Source organism: Sceloporus undulatus, chromosome 1 (genome assembly GCF_019175285.1).
Source record: "Sceloporus undulatus isolate JIND9_A2432 ecotype Alabama chromosome 1, SceUnd_v1.1, whole genome shotgun sequence".
NCBI classification, from domain to species: domain Eukaryota; kingdom Metazoa; phylum Chordata; class Lepidosauria; order Squamata; family Phrynosomatidae; genus Sceloporus; species Sceloporus undulatus.
Window position 1 is genome coordinate 151,727,089 of NC_056522.1, and position 19,470 is coordinate 151,746,558.

At 40.5% G+C, this 19,470-nt stretch overlaps 1 protein-coding gene across 4 annotated transcripts in view; it reads right to left on the reverse strand.

The window, feature by feature from the left end:
* Positions 1 to 1,824: 1,824 nt before the first annotated feature.
* The window catches only part of WDR35 (WD repeat domain 35), a 53,188-nt gene continuing 35,542 nt past the window's right edge, over positions 1,825 to 19,470 (reverse strand). The window contains exons 18-28 of one of the 4 annotated variants that reach the window (XM_042446259.1): positions 18,557 to 18,637; positions 18,298 to 18,434; positions 14,857 to 15,060; positions 13,746 to 13,892; positions 12,972 to 13,104; positions 12,011 to 12,121; positions 10,302 to 10,466; positions 7,040 to 7,180; positions 5,580 to 5,736; positions 4,757 to 4,997; positions 1,825 to 4,298 (exon numbers count right to left, since the gene is read on the reverse strand). In XM_042446259.1, coding sequence (XP_042302193.1) covers positions 4,145 to 4,298; positions 4,757 to 4,997; positions 5,580 to 5,736; positions 7,040 to 7,180; positions 10,302 to 10,466; positions 12,011 to 12,121; positions 12,972 to 13,104; positions 13,746 to 13,892; positions 14,857 to 15,060; positions 18,298 to 18,434; positions 18,557 to 18,637 — 1,671 coding nt within the window. In that variant the 3' untranslated portion in view covers positions 1,825 to 4,144. The remainder of the gene's footprint in view (positions 4,299 to 4,756; positions 4,998 to 5,579; positions 5,737 to 7,039; positions 7,181 to 10,301; positions 10,467 to 12,010; positions 12,122 to 12,971; positions 13,105 to 13,745; positions 13,893 to 14,856; positions 15,061 to 18,297; positions 18,435 to 18,556; positions 18,638 to 19,470) is intronic. The other 3 variants (XM_042446260.1, XM_042446257.1, XM_042446258.1) reach the window with 3 other exon arrangements.

Sequence of the window (19,470 nt, forward strand, 5' to 3'; positions counted from 1 at the left end):
ACTGAGTTGTGGATAAGTTGAGGGTAAAGCATATAACACAGGATGTAAAGGATGAAGCCAAAAAAAATATGGTGTCAAAGAACTTATGAAATTCAGGTAGACATACCAAAGCTAGATGGATGAGGAGGGAATTATGGTAAATCATGGCTGTGCAATGTGTCGGTGAAGCAATCAGACACAGGCAGAGCTAAGAAAATGCATACATGTCAAAAAGGGTGAGAAGGCAAAACAAAGAAAATGGCAACTACATCAGCAAGTCTCTTTGAACCGAGGCTATTAGCCACACTGCACAATTAAAAGTTTTGATACCATTTTAACTGCCATGACTCTGTCCTACAGATTTGCCATTTGGTGAGATACCAGACCTCTCTCATAGACCAGGATGAATACCTCACCAATGACAAATCCCAGGATTCTGTCATAGAATAGTCATGGAAGTTAAAGTGGTGTCAAACTGCTGTAATTCTGCAGTGTGGTTGCACCCTCAGTAAAGCTTACTTCTGAACAGCCATGTGGAGGATTATACTGCGTGTTTCACACTAGTATGCTGTTTCCAAAAAGAAAAGAAAATATAAAATGCAATGGTGTACCTTTAGAAATATACTTAATATTAAGACAGCACTCTGATATACACTTAGCTGAACATAAATCCACTTTGCTCAATGAGGCTTACTTCGGAATAGATACACAAAGACAAGCACTGTGAAAGATTTATGATGGAATCAATACTTGAATTAAGTGACTGTATTCATCAGGAAGAAAGATGAGGAAGAGTAAAACATTCTTATATGTGAGAATATGCCAGGGAGGGAAAGAATATTTGAAAATATTTGAAAAAAGGGATTGAAAAATCAGGTGTCACCAACCCTTGATGGGAAGAACCCTGGACTGATGAGAATCTCCACAGTTCAGCACCTATTCCACAAACACACAAAAATGCATGTGGGGGTTTTCATGTGAGCACAGGAAACAATGGTGTTTCCTGCACAAAAATGTGCAAATTTTGAACAGAGTCCTGACTACAAATAGCCTTCAAAAACTACGCAGTTTTCACATACTTTCTTACACTGGGAAGAAAATTGTTAAAATCATTTCTAATTTCTTTCAAGAATGGAATTAACAATTATATTCCTAGTGTATGCATTGGGCATAGTGATGAATAATAAGGTGTTCTTTCAGGATGTCTATGGGCATATGGGAGGTTTAACAAAAGATTGGTAGGTGTTCAGCATTGAGAGTGCCTTGAAGAATTTGTCAAGAATTTGACCTCACTTGTCCATCAATATAGTTTTAGATATGTAGATATGCACACTCTTTCTAATCTCATAATACTCCCCATCATCCCTCTGGTTAAAAAAATTGTAATCTCCTTCAGAAATTATTAATATTACCATACTTAGATTATTAAGTGTTTAATTTTTTTCAGTTGACAAAAAGGAATGCCTCTTCTGAAATATTGTGTTGTGACATGTGTGCCAAATGACTTTTCCCCAGAGCTGTAGACTTCCTTGGATGAAATGTTATATTGAGACTAACATTAATAATTAGAAAACAAAAAGAATAATCAGGCAATCATAGGACAGCCCTAGAAATATCATACAATATTTGACTCATATGGAGTACAGATGCAGTTTGCATTCCTCTTCCATAATCTGCTCCTCTGTAGTCACAGAATCCTCCCCTCACAACCGTGAACTGCCATTGTTTACTCTTCTAATTTTGTTGTTCCATATTTTAAATGTTTATATACTGCTCAATGACAAAGGTTGTCTGGGTGGTTTACAGGTGGAAGAAGAAGTGGTAGATACAATTGGTGTTTCTTGTTTTTAATTAATGCATCTGTTCATTTTGTGAATGCATACACCAGTACTTTCATTCATATAGTCTAGTTTATTGAAAGTTGACCCAAGTCAGTTGATAATCAAACAATGCAGTATAAAAATGTATCTATTTGAAAATAACAAGATATACTCACAATTTTATTCTTACTGATAAAAATGTTGACATGTGTAATATTCCATCTATCAGTTTTCTTTGTCCACACACTGTTGTATATTTTGCTTAACTTTTTCTAATAGAGTTGGCATTCTGTACTATAGATTTGTAAACTCGAGTTATGGGTCTGTAACTGCTCCATACACATTAAGGCTACACAGTCTTATTGTAACTGTATTTTTACATAGTAACTGCCACCTTGAATCCCACCTTAACAGCCAGCAGCCACAGAAAGCAAAGGAGTTCTGTTCGCCTGTTGGTCGGGGAGCAAGAAGAGTGATGTTTCCAGTTCAATTCCACCAACAAGTGAGGCTGAGATAATCAGAAGCACAATCTTTGTTGCAGTTCTTTGTCACAGCTCCATTGGCTGGTGTACAGGGACTGGATATGTCATCCTGCTTGCGCCCTGATCAGCAGTTGAACAGATCTTCTTTGTCCAGTGCAGATACGGGCTGTTCAGGTGGGTTGGGGGGCATATATAACCAAGTAGTTGTTAAATACGTTTGTATTTGTTATAAAACTTGCTTGAGTGCATATTGGGGGAAAGACAATACTGTATATAACAATGGGACAGAACAAATTAAATTTTCATTTATTTTTATACATGTGTATTTCACTAACCATATTATCACACCAGAGGAAGCTTATATTTATACTTAAATATAAAAAGATACATGTTTCATTACATTTTTCAATACAAAACATGAGAATGATGAAACCAACTCTTATTTATATAGATTTCATAAATCCGAGATCTGCCTTCTTTGGACAGAAGGACTAAGCTTATTAAAGGCACCTCCATCATGCCAAAGTCACCCCATTCAGCACAGTTTCCTAACCTCTGTGTAAAGGCATGCTTGAGGGAAATACATTTCTGCCACTCCAGTTACCAAATCCTAAATCTGGATCCAATTTTTTTTACAAGTAAACAAGGTTCTGACAAATTCTCTGATGAGAAAGAATTTACCCATCTAACATAAAGTTTCTCCTGTTTACACTGATGGAGTCCAATCGTTAACTGTAGTCAGTTCTGCATAACTGCTGGTGATGCAACTATCAGTTAAAGAAATGGAAAAAATAATGAGGTCTTTCAGGATGCAAACCAGCAGGGTTACCTGTTGGGGAGAAAAACACCAGAGAATTGGATGACCACACATATTGTCAGAAGGTGGACCAGAACTTGTTGGGAGAAGGTAATTTCTCTAACACCGATTCAGTCAACCACAGTGCTAGTGGCACATTGTCAGGAGATGGGAATTATCTTGCTTTGGCCAGAGGAAGTGCACATTCTCCTCATATCATGAGGTATCACTGGCCAACAACCTATTTGAGGGGGTTCCCATCTGGTGGGATGCCAGATTGCATTTGTATCTAGCAGGTCCCCCCCTCTCAATACAAAATCTGGAGCGAAGTAGAATATAAACCTTTCAAAGCTCATATTCTGCTTACCAATCTATTCTTCAGGACATATAGTATGGGCTTGCATTCAGATCCCTAGTTTCCTCCTCCTTGCCCCTGACCAGCCAGATAACTGGACAGATTTCAACAATTTAAAAAGGGCTTTATATGCTCTTATCACTGATCTGTGCACATGTCTTTTGATCAGAATGCCTATAATTGGATATTGTTTTTTTCATGTCCTTTTTTCAGTACTGTGCTCAGAAAGTAGCATCTGCATAATTATTTTATGCATAATGTAAGCAGACTTTCCATCTAAGTGTAAAATGCCAAAGAGAGAAATTAGGTTTTGTAAAACTAGTGCTTATTAACTTTGGTTGCTGTCACAAAATTATTTCCTTTAAGAGCCCATCACCATCTCCAAAATAACTAAAAACAGTTCTATGTATATGTATAAAACTGAAGGATGCCAACCTTATGAAACAGAGAGGACTGTCTGTAAAGTAAACAAAAAGAACAGCGGGGCAGAGATTGTATTTGTGCTCAGTCATGGGCCACTGAAAACAGTGTTTTTCCATATTGAGGCTATTTTGAAGAAATGATTCACATTCTTTTTATAGGCATGGACAGCACATTAAATTGGTTTTATTTTAGGGATACAGCCTCCCTGTAAGCATCTTAATAGGGTTTCTAAACATTTCAAACCACAAACAGTGTGTTATGCATACCAACACAAAGGTATTCTCTATGATTAATAGGCTACTGAGCTGTGGCAGAGAGGGCAGAAGTTGTAGTTGCTGATTTCTTGGGCTTGCACACAGTGCTTGCATATATTGCACATCCAGAACTGATACTCTGTAATTGGTCTTCCTGTAGCAACACATGTTGGAAGCTTTCCTTCTCCCCTGTTAAACACAAGAAAGAAAAGCAGTTTGAAAAGTGTCTCTTAGGGTGTCAGCACTATAGGACAGACCTACGACTAATGAACATGGAAGCAGTTATGTTCAGACTTGTGAACATATTGTGAATCACATAATATTCCATCTGTGCTAGAGCTCTACATTCTGTAAATATCTTAACACTAAGCGTAATACATGCTGATAGTTTCTTTTAGCAACACTCAGTTCAAAGATGCAGTATATAAAGGGCAGTATCCAATACCATATCAATGAATGTTCACTTCTGTAACAGCTTCCCCATCCTCTCCTCTTCCTACACTCCACAAATCTTCATGTGCAGATTTTTAAGGTGTGCTGGGAAGGAGAGGTCTCATTCAGCAGTGGCAGATGGAAAATGTTGCATTTCACCCAAACAAGGGATATTCAATTACAATCATAACTAGAATGAAAAAAAGGAAACCTACTCTTCAAGAAGGCTATCCAGTTCTGACTTTTTGTTATCTTTAGGGTAGTGTTTCGTGAATATCTGCAGAGCAAGTTCTTCATACTGCTGCCTTTGCTCCTGGGTAAGGTTTTCTAAAGATTCCAGTTTAACAAAAGCTTTTGAACAGGTACCAAATGCTCTGTTAGCACATGCACAGAGAGCCAACAGGGAATAGATCTCCACGGCAGGAATAATGTCTTCGTACTCCCTCAAATGAATGGCTGTAAAGAAGAGGAGGCCACAATAAATGTCCTTATTACACTATTCAATTATTAATATTTTACACTCAGTCAACTTCTTCCGCACTAAGAGGCACATAAAGTTCTGTCCACTCTTAAAGAAATAGTTTTCTGCAGTCAGAAAGGATGCATGTTTGGAACAGGCCTAGTAAATGCATTAGCCTGAAGCAGCTGCTGTGCAAAACAGAGGCCTCAAATTTGTATTGCACTTTAAGATTGGATTTTCTAATATGCATACAATATGCCCTGAGTTAGAAAACCTAAAAGGGAAACTGAATATGTTTGCTTAAGAAGCAGCTGGCTATTTCAATGCTACTCAAATTGGTATTTCATGGATTCCTGTTGGACCACAAGCCATCAGCCTGTGGAGAATTTTCTGGAAAAACTGTGATCAATGTGCACAAACGTTGTACTAGTTCCTGGAATATTTGAGGGAAAAGTGCCAGTCTACACGAGATAGTTCAAGAAACACTGATCAAAAGCATATAAAGACTGAGATTGAGCTTTAGGAACATAGTGGGCTGTGAAGCTGAAATAGTAGTTTTTAACACCACATAATCCCACCTGTCTTCATTGCTGTATCTACATAACCCTCATACAGCTGTCTCTGGGCAAGTATAAAAAAATGGTAAGCTTCAGCTCCTCGCCAAGCATGATCGATTAAGCGACTGTCTGAAGAAAGAACATCTTCCTCCAGCAAACCAGCCAATGCTGAAGTAGCCTGGAAATAAAATACAGAAAAAGCATGAAAGCAAAGTAGTTTTTTCTATTCTTAAACAGAGCTTAGGAATTTTATTTTTTGGACTACAACCACTGGCTAGTTGGGAGGATTATAAGACTTAAAGTTCAAAAAAGTGATTCCCCCACCCACCCCCCAACTCTGCACTTTAGTACCATGCCTTTCCTCTCCTTCATTAAGAGCTTTGGATAGTTGAAAAATAAGTTTCATACACTGCAATAATGTAAATTTTTCAGATATGTGGAGTCAACTTTATAGGAACAGAATACACATAATAGGTAAAGCTTTCAAAAGCAAGTACATTATCTTTTCCAAACCCATGTTTACCAAGTTATGTGCATCCTAAAACAACACATTTTTCCTCTAAAAATGTGCTATTTAGAACATTGTTTATATAATAGTTATACAAAAGTATAAGGCAAAAGACTTAATGGTCTTAATGGATGTGGTGCTCTGATGCACAGAATAGCTCCCTTATTTATTCCAATAATGGTAAGCCATACTTACCAAAACTACTTCCTTTCACCTCATATATTTTAGTTCTCTTCCCTTCACCTCATATATTCCTAAATATTACTAGCGGAGTTTGATTTACTATTCTTCAAAAGTTACATGACATTTTTCTTAGTAATACATTAAATAGTGTTACTGTTTAAAGTATCACTAAGAAAAATGTAGTGTTACTTTTTAAAACACTGTTTAATTAACTCTGTTTAACTTGTTACACTTTGTTAATTTAAAAGTAGTGCATTAATAACATGGTTCTAATGTATTAGCTTTTAATTAATTAAAAAAAAAACCACTTAAAAATAAATTTCAAAAATCCCCCCAATGACTACCCAAATGTCTGAAAAGTAACAGTAAATGCTACTGAACTTTTTAAACTTATGCCAACTCCCCCTAATATTAGACATGACAATATTTTTCAAAAATATGTTGCGGCTTCCTCTTTATCCTTAAGGCACTTGAAGATTCTGTTCTTGCTTCCAAGCTTTCATTGCTGCAAATCTTTTTAGTGAATTTTGATCCATTTTTAAAGGAGGTTTAATCAGACAAGGAGGCTGTGGAAGACCTATCTCATTACTGCTTACGACCATCAAGACCTTTGCCTTGGTCTTATACTTTTGTATAAATATTTTATAAACAATGTTCTAAATAGTACATTTTGAGAGGAAAAAATAAATTATTTGTTACCATCTGTACTATGAGAATTTTCTGTAACATCATCTCAAAAGGTCTGACTTGATTTCATGTTGGTCAGTGATCAAGCATTACAACAAGGTACCTCTGAAGTCTTTCCTTTCATTTTCCCCCTCTGTGCATTTTTCATTTGTTCGTGATACTGTTCCACAAGTAAAGCTGACATAACATACAGCTTTTTGACACGCAATGGTTTGGTCCTTCTTTTAGCTTCCTCATCTGAAATCTTTTCAATATAAGACAGAAAATATGGTAACAGAAAAAAAAGGAAGATGTTTTCTGTTTACAACTTGTGGCTCATAAAATAGAACAAAAAGAAACAAAATACAGTCGCATATTCCATTAATATAATCAGCCAGTCTTGCTACGAATCCTTTCTCTCTTTGCTGGGAACTGGAAGACAGACCAAGGGAGCAGTTGTATTAGCACTGGTGTTTCTCTGCTGCTGAATCAAGGCATCTGGCCAGCTCAGAGTAGGAACAAAGAACCAAGACAAGAACAATGCTCTATTGCAAGTTCATTCATGTTGGAGTGAGGATTCGCTAAGGTATGGATTGCACATTTGATCTGTGGCCACCTGCAGCTTCTGATAATAACTACAGGGGTATGAACAGCCTTCCAATTGTTTGATGGGGGAGAGGTCTATAGCAATGCATGAAGGTGCATGGCACAACTGAGTGGATCATCTCTGTCAAAACACTATGGCGGGTTACAGACGGGCAAAAAGGGATGTACTCATGACGTCATGAAGGTAGAGCCTTCAGACGGGCTTTACATGAATGCCATCATGAACACGCCCCCCGCACGCCCCAAGCGGGAAGAAGCAGCATTAAAAAGGTGCTGCTTTTTTCCGCTTCTTTTTGATTTGATATGTACCTGCGCAGCTCCGTCTGTAAGCTGCTGCACCGATACGTCAGAATTGCTACGCCGCAAATATAAGTTGCCGGTTTAAAAGCTCCGTGTCAGCTGCGTCGCATAATGGGTCGGGGTCCGGGACATGCGTGGTTTGCAGTCAAGCTTTAATTGCAACGTCCGCTGCCATGCAGCTGTGGAAGCTGTGGCACAGCTGCGGCGCATTTTAAGCCTCGTAACCCTAACCCTAGAGCCAGTTGTGCGCATGCGTTGCTAGAACCGCGGGAAGTTGTAACTTTTGCCGGCGGATGTTTTGGTTGTAGAAAGTGAAAAGGGAAAGTTTGGGATTTAAAGTGACCCCCTACACACATTCCTGCGCCATTTTCACCTGGGAAAGGGCACAGTTCGGCTGCTCCTGGCACAGCTGTGTGGCGGCTCCCCTTTGCCACCAGGCAGGATGGCTCAGCCATCCACCAGCACCCCGAAAAAAGGCAGGGGGATATCTTGGTCTCATACTGAGATGGCTGACATTATAGCTATATGGTCCCAGAAACTGGAGTAACTGCAGAAACTGGAGCAGTCCTACCTGAATGCTGACACATATCGAGAAGTGGAAGAAGCCATGAGAGCTGCTGCACCAGTACACCAGAATTACTACGCCACTACTTTAAGTTGCCCATTTAAAAGCTCCGTCGCATAGTGAGTTGGGGTCTTGGAACATGCGCAGTTTGCAGTCAGGCTTTAATTGCAACGTCCGCTGCCATGAAGCTGTGGAAGCTGAGGCACAGCTGCGGCGCATTTTAAGCCTCGTAACCCTAACCCTAACCCTAGAGCAACATGTACGCATGCGCTGCTTGGAAAGTTTGGACTTTAAAGTGCACCCCTACACACATTCCTCTGCCATTTTCACCTAACAATAAAAAACGCTAAAACTGTAAATATTGACATACGTACAAAGGAGGTGAGGGGAGATGGCAGGGGGACAGCGGTGGCAGCGGAGACATTGTTTTTGGGCAGAGCGTGGGGGAAAGTTTAAAGGGGCTTGGGCACTTTAAATGCGCACATAGGCTTTCTGCCGCCGCTGCTTTAGCGCTGCGCAGCTGCGCATCCGCCAGCCGGCAAAGGAAAAAAAAAGTACTACGAAGGGCGCCCCTCCCCCCCCGCCCTTTTACAAGGAGCTGTATGCTTTCATTAAAAGTGATGGAAGCATCAGGCCCAACAGACTAGCCACCAGTGGGGAGCGTGTCAGGGTCCTGGCGGGCCAACCAGCCAGAGCAGAGCCTGTGCTGGTGGAGGAGGAGGAGGAGACCCCGGAGCTTGAATGTGCCCAAGACCTTTTGATGCCCTCTAAACTTGCCCCCAAAGGCAAAGGGCAACTAGAGGGGGCCTGGGATCAAGGGGCAGGGAGCACTGACAAGGCACTAGGTCCCATGATGTCCCATAAAGACATCATTTCGCCTCCCAGGGCATGTGTTCCCTCCCAGCCCTATCTACTCTATTCTACCCTTCCTGTTCTCTCCTACCACCATGCCTGGCTCACTGGTCCCCAAAGCAGCAATCTCCAAACTCTGTCCTTCCAGGCGTTTGGACTTCATCTCCCAGAATCCCCAGCCACCTTGCCCTGTGGTCTAGGATTCTGGGAGATGAAGTCCAAACGCCTGGAAGGACAGAGTTTGGACATTGCTACCTCACACCACTCCTGCCTAGCTTTAAAGTCACAGGGAAAAAGTTTAAAGGGGCTTGGGTGCTTTAAATGCGCAGACAGGCTTTCTGCCGCCGCTGCTTAGCGCTGTAGCTGCGAAGCTGCGCACTTCTCATGCGGCAAAAGAAAAAAAAAGCCGCGGTTTGGGCCGCCCGTGAGGAAGCTGCCTCTCTTTTTGCAGCATCCTCCGAGGCGGCGGTATGGAAGCTCCGGGTCCGAAACGGACCCAGGTGAGGCGTCTTCACTGCCCCCCGTGTGGAAGCTCCAACACCTGAAGCACGCCCCCGGGGCGGGCCGTCTGGAGGCTCCGCATTCAGCAGAATACACCTCCAAGACGTCCTCCCCTGCCCGTCTGTAACCCGCCTCAGTTCTCCAATGGTGTTAGCCAAACTTCAAAGTAGTTTAAAGGAGTCAATAGGCTCTAGTCAGCTGATGGATGCTATACTAGACTCCACTGAGATCCAAGGTGCGTTAAGCAATTTCCTTTTCCTTGAACAGCCACATCATTGCCAAGAGTTCTCTGACTCTCAGGAGGCTTTTCAAGTGCAGCAGAGTACAGAGAACAGTGGATTCCCTAGCATTTAGATTCCTCATGCTCACATTAGGTTAGTTGGGAGCAACCCATAACACTTTCATCCAGAATTCAAATTACTGCCTTTTTGATACAAACTAGAAAAACTGTTTGAGAAAACACAAACGTGCATGCTTGAATAATCAGAAGAAGCTCATTACTACATATTAAATTTCTTCACTGGCTGAAAGATGCAGTACATATACATGAGTGTAACAATACCTTGAACATGAGCTTAGCAGCATCGAAAAAATAGTTGGCTTTCCGATACAACTCAACAGCATCAAGAGGTTTGTTCTTTTCCAGTAACTGAGAAGCATATCTAGCTAGAAGGGAACCAATTTCTTTCATATTGTGTTGCTTAGCTAGTTCAACAGCTTTACTCCACTGGAAAAAAAGGCAACAACCATTAGTCAATTAGATATGAGTTAAAATATAAAAACTTAGGATCTTGAGCTAAAGTATGTTCTTCATGGGAGAGAATAGTTTAGGCCTTAGAATTTCAAGGCCACCAATAAATCCCAATTTGTACTGATTTACTGAATTCAGACCTGGCAGAGAAAACTACTGATATTTGCACTAGCAAAATAGCATGGGCATAAATGTGGTCTGCTGCTGAAGTTTTAATTTTAGTTCAGGACTGAAGGAGTCCTGATAGACAGAGCTTTTGGCAGAATGAATATTCTTTACCCCTTGTACAATATGATGACAGTTTAAGTAACACTGTTACTTCAGTACACCAGTTCAGCAGAAACTGAACTGTATGCATCAAATTGTTTTTGTTTCGGTACACTCATATCCTGCCCATTTTTCCTTTTCTAAATTATGTTTAAATTATTGCACACAGATGATCAACTGAGTATCTTGGCCTAACATCAGTTACTGTTCACTTAATGTTATTCACTTAAGTGCTGATTCAGCAGTTGATTCAATGGAGCTACTGAATTGGGACTAGAAACTGGAATTATGTTCTTATTTAAGAAATGACCCATTAATACATTTTGTAATCGCTTGAACAAGTCAGTATTTAGTATGGCTTGAATTCTATCCTTCCTTGAGTTAAGAAGAGCTCACGTAGGATGGCTGTTGGAGATGGGGTTTGTAGCCAGATTGTGAGTAAACACAAATCCCTTGAAGAGCGTATGAAACAACTTAAACCCAAGACAATGTTGCTAAAGACATATAATAGTAAATAAAATGATAATAAACACTATTTTATGTTTTCTTAAATCTGTGCTAAGTGTGGCTGTAATAGAAGAAAAACTGATCAAACCTTGGAAATATTTAATAAGTGTTATCTTCATCCAGCTACTATTTACTTCTTAGGACCAAACTGTATGTGAGACAGGACACCCGTTTCTGGGATTTCTTTAACACTACACAAGTATAGCACTAGAGCTCCCTGAAAGAGAATTCTACAAATCCCAGGATTCAATTGAATGCAAGCCAAGAAATAGTGTGAAACAGAGCAAGGAATCTCATCTCCCAGAGCACTGACTGAGCTCCTTACTCATGTTTGTTCTCTGACTAGTGCTTGTGTGTTTCCTTGTTTGGTTAATAGCAGCTTCAGAATGTGTGTGATTTACACCAGGGACTCAGCAAAGAGGGAAAGAATAATGGATGCTATGGCCGTGATCCAAATTTTATCCCCAATGTACTCACTGCTTTTAGGAAAATAAAAAGACACTATGAGATTCAATTGCAGATCTCTTATATCATTTGTGGTTTGGCCCTCAGACTCACAGTACAGAGGATATAAACTGCTAGGCTGCAATATAAACCCCTAGGTTGCTATTTTATAATAGGTCTTTTGGCTACCAGATACATGATCGTCAGAAGGGCAAAGAGAAATTTATATTAAAATTAACCACTGAAATAATATGGAACAAATTTCCAATGCAGCATCCCCGGCGCTGGGCTTATACTTTTACCTGGTTGAGATTTACGCAGATATCTACTGCATCCTTTGGTCTGTTACATTTGAGGAAAGCTGTTACAGCTTGTTCGCACATACCTACAGTAACAAACTTGTGGGCTATATCCTGCAAGAGACATCAAAGGTACCATTAATCTCTAGAAGAATGGCACCCTTAATCATTAGTATAAAAACAATAGAGTTATTTTGCACCTTAAATATTTACACATTTACTGTGGCATGTGCAGGTTACTGTGACAGGCATCAGTCTTATCAGATGCATGCAGCAACAAGATGTTGTCATACAGCGTAACTATTGGAAACTGTAATAGCATTAGCATCTTTCCTATATTTTACTGTTCATAGTTTTGACATACTGATCAAAAGGTAAATTGGAATATGCTATTTTATTCTATGATGTACAGTGTGGCACTTTCTTTTATACCACCCCCATCATTCTTCTTACTTGCAGTTGACATTCTTTTGCCTTGAATTTGGCATTTAAATTTTGAAAATTTAGCATTTAAAAGAACTCTGGTTACATCTAAGGTTATTTTTGTCTTAAAGACCATATGTGATGAAAATAAAATTCTTGAAGATGTATATGCACTGTCACTATTTTGTAAAACTTGAAACATAGTTTAGAATGAATAAAATCCAGGATCTCATTTCTATAGTAAGTGACTAGCTACTGAATGACACTAGATTATTCTGAATTACTCCAAAAAGGGAATCATTTTGGCATGTGGCAAAAGACTGTCATCTTTCCATAGATGTTTTCACTAGAATCAAATCAAGGGGAATATCAAGGTTTTTTCACCCAAAGGGAAAACTTTATTTCTGCCTATTTAGCAAAGTAGATACAATACAATCTTGCATATGTCTCAGTAAGTCCCAATCTCATTTATCCCCAGCTAAGTGTGTGTAGGACTAAAGTTGAAAATGAATAATCACAATGAGGAACTTTTTGTACTTACAGGAAGCAACTTGTTGTTTTCTGGAAGTGAGTTAGCCAAATCCTCTAATGCCTGATAGTCTTCCAGCATATAGTAACATTCAGATAAGCGTTCATGATTTCTACCTTGTACATAATAAGGAACAGCATTTGCCCTAAAGAGAAAAGAAAACCGGAAATAAGGGGCTTTACAGACCGCTCCTTTTCACGCCAGATCAGGGCCGCAGCAGCTGCATGCCACAGCCTCAATCAGGCCTTTCAAGGGTGCGAAAAGGAGCTACAAAAAGCCACGGTGGCGTGGCTATACAGCGCTCCTTCAGAGCTGCATCATATGGACACAGTGCTGGAGGAGCATCATGATGTTGTCTGCCGTGTGGAGTGGTGTGCAGCATCATGGCACCCTGGGGGTGGAGTCAGGGCATGCGTCATCTGGACACAACGCCCCAACTCTGCCCCCCAGACCGGCCTTTGAGGCCGGTCTGTAGAGAGCATCAGTGTCTGAAAATCTGTTGATATCACCACCTTGCTACAGACACAGAACAGTACCTGTACAACTCTGTAAAATGGCAATTTATTTAATCTGCTAATGTCAATGCTGCAAAAAATAAATAAATGTTACAACTGACAAAGTGACAAAACAGTGGATAATGTTTCTGCTTCAATTATTAAAAAGAAATAATTCTCTGTTTCACTTACAAATCAAATACAATTATTAAAATTACAAATAAAATTATATGAAGGTTTAATGTTATAGGAGACACCTATAATCATTTCTGGTTCCAAGTTATGTCCATACCATTTCTGTCTGTCTGCAAAGTAGTCCCCAATTTCATTGTGTGCTTGCTCAAGAAGATTATCATCTCCATGTCCTGAGCCTGTCTGCAACAGCTGCACTACTCGAAATCCATTTCCTAGCTTGAGTCGCAAGTCAACAGCAAGTTCTCTACAAATGTCATCACAAACACACAACTTTAGCAGACACAAAAGAAAATTACTTCTAAGATTCTTGAAAGCTAGTATGGTTAATTTGGTAAAGGACTGAACTGTGAATCAGGGTTTTGTGGCTGAAATCTTACCCCAACAATGAAGTCACTGGACAAGTTACTATTGCTAAGCCTTAGCACTTATTTGCAAAATTAGTGTCCTGTCTTTATGGAAGTGATTTAAAGATTACTAAGATTATGGCTGAGATTCTGCCCCACACTGGCAGATTGTAAAGTTCCACCAAGTGTAGCTATGTGTCTTTCTCCTTCCCTGAATACTTGATGCACTCATCTGCAGTCTTCCCACAGCCACTAAGCAGCCAGGGGAAGATGATGGGTACCCAGGTAGCCACGTGGCTCTGTTTCTCCAACCAGCAGCACTAAGAAGATGTCATCCTCCTAGCCCACTGATGGACTCCTGGGAGATCCAGAAGGATGGGTCTCTCCCCCCCTTCTGTGGATAGGAACAGAGGCAGCTGGCTGTGTGGCTATCCCTTGTCCTCCCTGTCATCCTTCCTTGGCCGTTGAATGACCACAGGCAAAAGTATCCTGTCAGAAAACAGTTAAGTGGCTTGGGAAGGGAGCTGTATTGGATGGAGGCACTGAATCCTTCCATTCACCATAACCAAAAAGGGTACATATAGAGGCATAACTCTCAGTTATGCCTGCACATGTCACTAACAGGCTGCCAGCCTATATTTGGAAATATATTGAACATTGTAATTCTTTATATAATGCAAACAATCATTATATTTGTTTTCCACTTTTGAACTGTGGACTTCAACTTGGGAAATAAGAGCGATTAGTCCGGTACTCAAACGTCTAAACCAAACCACTCAAGAGAAACACTTCTCTCCACTATCAGCTGTTGCTACCATGCACTTAGGATTTTCCTAGTAGTTCAAAGGAATGCTATGCAATTACCTTCTGTCCATATCCAAATACATTCTTTCAGCCTCTTCAAATCTCCCAAAGTAAACAGCCACTTCAGCTTGCCGCAGTAATTCGCTTTGAAGATTTCGAAGACGCTTTACAAACTTAATGCCTTGATAATTTTTGTAGCGCACAAATGCTTGCTCAGCAGTATGGAGATCAAGTCTCTGGAGGGCTGTTTCAGCCAACAGACGCCTGAATAAAGAACACATGTTTTGCCTAGAACAAGCAGCTTTGTTAAGAGACAGGGATGTCAACTTCTTTCATAGTTCCATAGCAGAGGAACTGCTAGATCTCGCCTTCTATGTGAGGGAAGAAAGTCTTCTGTGTAGCAAAGATGTGTCAGCTTTAGATCAATTTCTAGAGTGGTGAGAACTCCTAGAGCTGCACTGTTGTCTACACCTACTCTTGCAAGGAGAGAGAGGCTTTTGTGTTCGTCCACATTCCTAGATGGAGTACAGGTAAGGGAATAGTGCTTCCTATAATAATTACCTGACAGCCAGTGTGGGATAGTGATCTGAATGCTGGACTAGGATTCCAGAAAACCAGAGCTCAAACCCACAGAGCAACCTTAGTCAAATCACACTCTCTCAGCCTAAGAGGAAGGCAATGGCAATCCTCCTCCCATGTAAATATTGCCAAGAAAAACTCATGATAGGTTTACCATAAGTCAGATCACCCTAAGTTGGAAACAACTTAATGGCGCACAACAACTCCTTCCTTGGAGGTCTTTAAGCAGAGGCTAGATTGCCATCTGCTGGGGATGCTTTGATTTGGATTTCCTGCATGGCAGGGGGTTGGACTGGATGGCCCGTGCGGTCTCTTCCAACTCTATGATTCTATGATTCTATGAACTATAAAGAATGATTGCCTATTTCTCAATTTGCCCCTGTAAAGGGGAGAGAGAGAGAGAGAGAGAGAGAGAGAGAGAGAGAGAGGAAGTGGACTCTCAGTGAACTATTCTTAAATTTTGGATTCTTTGACAAAGGGTGAATGGGAATATGTTTTAATAATAATAATAATAATAATAATAATAATAATAATAATAATATTTATTTGTATACCGCCCTCTGGCAAACCAATCCGGGCGGTTAACAACAGTAAAATATAAAATATGACAATTAAAAACACTTTATCCCTCCCCCCCCTTAAGACAGTATTAAATAGTATAACATATTAAAAATACAATATCAAGGATAAAAACAGCAATTAAAACTAAAAACCCTGATATCCCTCTGTTGATCCTCAACCATCTCTAAGATGGGGCCACGGGAGGAATGAGGGAATCAGGGAACCTGGGAACCTGGGCCGGGATGGTTAATCTGGAAAGGCCTGCCGGAAGAGATCCATCTTGACCGCATTTTAAAGCTGTCTAATGATGTTATCTGACGGATCTCATCCGGCAGGTCGTTCCAGAGTTTGGGGGCGACAGCAGAGAATGCCCTCTGGGAGGTTGCCGCAAGCCTAGATTTTAGAGGCTGCAGTAAGTTCCTCCCAGAGGACCGGAGAGCGCGGGGAGGATTGTACGGGAGGAGGCGGTCTCTAAGATAGTTTGGACCCAAGGCATTTAGGGCTTTAAAGGTGATAACCAACACCTTGTACTGGGCCCGGAAGCTGATAGGCAGCCAGTGGAGGGACCTCAAAACCGGAGTAATGTGGTCCCTCCTAGATGTACCTGACACAAGCCTGGCTGCCATGTTTTGAACCAGCTGTAATTTCCGAGTCAAGCACAGGGGTAGCCCCATGTAGAGTGCATTACAGAAATCAAGGCGTGAGGTTACCAGTGCGTGCACAACCGTCTCGAGATCCCTTACTTCCAGAAAAGGGCGCAGCTGGCGTATCAGCCGAAGCTGATAACAGGCACTCCTGACCGTCGCATTTACCTGATTTGTCATCAGGAGCGACGAGTCAAGGAGCACCCCCAGACTGCGAACACAGTCGCTGGAGGAGAGTGTGACCCCATCCAGGACTGGAGGTTGCAACCCAATTCTTGGTTTCGGGGCCGCTACCATGAGCACCTCCGTCTTGTCTGGATTCAGTTTCAATCTGTTTTTCCTCATCCAGCCCATTACCGCCTGAAGACATTCATTGAGAGAAGAGATGCCATCGGAATTCGAGGCCGACGAACGAGATACGGAGAAATAGATTTGGGTGTCATCAGCGTACTGATAACACCCAGCACCATAACTCCGTATTATCTCACCCAGCGGCTTCATATAGATGTTAAATAACATCGGGGACAAAATAGCCCCCTGAGGAACCCCACAAGTGAGGTACCTCTTACTGGAGCTACAGTCCCCGAGTAGCACCCTCTGAGACCTGCTGAGACATTTAATTCCAATGTATCCTTAGTGGTGGGAAGAGGCATCAGTTTTCTAAATCCAGGTTGTCCTGTCCCAGAGGGACAATATTTTGGGGTTTTTAGACTTAGCAGGGATCCATGCCCCAGTTTAACATCTTTCCAAATAAGCTAATACAGTGGTACCTCGGGTTACGAAATTAATTCGTTCCGCGGCTAATTTCGTAACCCGAAAAACCTTCGTAACCTGAATTGCCATAGGCGCTAATGGAAAAAATAGCTCTCTGCTGCCCTCCGGTGGCGGAAAATAGCGCCGAGGTTTTTTCGTAACCCGAAAAAACCTTCGTAAGCCGAAACAATAAATCCCTATGGGATTTTTTCGTATCCCGAAAAATTCGTAAGCTGGGTAATTCGTATCCCGGGGTACCACTGTAGAGGAAAACTAGGTTGCTGCTCTTTGGTGCTTCAGTTGGTGGCAGGGGAAACAGCCTAAATGTTTCTCATAACCCTCCTGGCTTCCAGGGAACAGGAAATAGCCCCATCAGTGATGAATAAGATGCTTAATCTACAGCTTTTGTCTCTGATTTTTATATATTCGCTCTCTCCCTGGGCTTATTTGGCTTCCTGAAGGATCCTGACTGTTTGTGATCAGGGCAAAGAGCACACTGTGGATCAAAAATTGTGACAGCTGCAGAATGGTTTTACAAACAGAAATTCTGAACTCCAAAACACACTGCAGAAATAATCCAGTTTGAGACTGTTTTAACTGCCTTGGCTCAGTGCAAGAGAAACCTGGGAATTGTAGTTTTTTGTAGCACCAGAACTCTCTGACCAAGTAGGCTTAATGTCTCACAAAACTACAGTTCCCAGAATTCCCTAGCACTGAGCCAAGGCAGTTAAAGCTGCCTCAAACTTAGTAAGCAGTCAGACTTTCATAGGTGAGATATTTAACTAACAGCTCTTGGAACTTCTATTAAAACTGCTCATTGGCTAGTTTATTTTCCTATGTGATGGCTACTGATTTAATTATTTTTGCTACAAAAATTTGTCATATTAACCCAGAAATTAAACCAGAAAATTAATATGAATAAATGCATTTGTAATACACATAAACAAAAAAAGTGACATTTTACCAGAGTCTTGGATGTGAGTTTTCTTCAATGAATTGGGTGGACTCTGCAATCCCAGCTTCCTTAAGAATTGCTTGAGCATCTCGTAGTGATCTAATTTCAAAATTAAGTATATCATCCTTATTTGGATGTTCTGGATTCTACAAAATATGCAAATATAAACTTATTTTAGCTACTGTTCATTTTTATTTATTTTTTTAAGAAAAATTGTTTTAAAAATTGCAAAGAGGAAATGTTCTTAGAAGAACAGATTATTATTTACCTTAAATATGTCGTCCAATAACACTGATTTAATTTCTAAATCTTCAAAGTTGCAAATGTATCCAGATGTTTGAATGGGTTCCTTAAAATAAATTTAATATGTGTAATTTAATATGTGTAAACTTTTTTTTTGTATTTGAGGTTCTTCTTTATAATCCTCCCATAAAAACCTGTTTATAAATTTGAATATGAAATATAGGTATACTTTTTTATACCACTATATGACATATAAATATTATTTGATGATAGATTGGTTTCCCTAGTTCTCTTAGGTAAGGTTAGAACCCAGAGAGCCCTCTCAGTGTGCAATGTTTGTTATGTTATACAGTATGCGCTTGCAAAAGGGCAATGGTCAGCACTGAGAAACAAGGCCTGAAAAGGAGAGACAATGCAAGGCCCTTTAGATCCATGTTAAAGGACTTATCTTTATCTTCTAAAATGTTTATTAATAAATGCATTTTATTTAATTACAGTTAAACAAGAAGAGCTTTACCCAAAAACATCTGGAAAACTTTATAGAATTCTCTACAATTAACACATAGCGATCTTTCCCCTGGCGTCATTTTGATTCAATTTTCCAAGGTACTAAACCATTTACTCCACTCCTATGCTGCATGTTCACATTTCCATTCAGTGTAATTGATAATCATTTATCAATAAATATATGACTGAATATATGAATGGTCTTACTCATACTAAAACCAGAGCACCACTTGTTCACTCAAAAGCAAGCTCCACTTAGCACTTAGCACTTAGGCTGTGTGTGCTTTCGAATGCTTACTAGAGAGTGATAGGGTTGTGTTCTCATATCCACATTAGAATACAGACTGCAGACATGGGGTACATTATCAGTGACTCTCGTGCCTCCTTAGCTGAACCCAACTATCTGTGCATCCTTCTGCAGTCCTGCTCTTC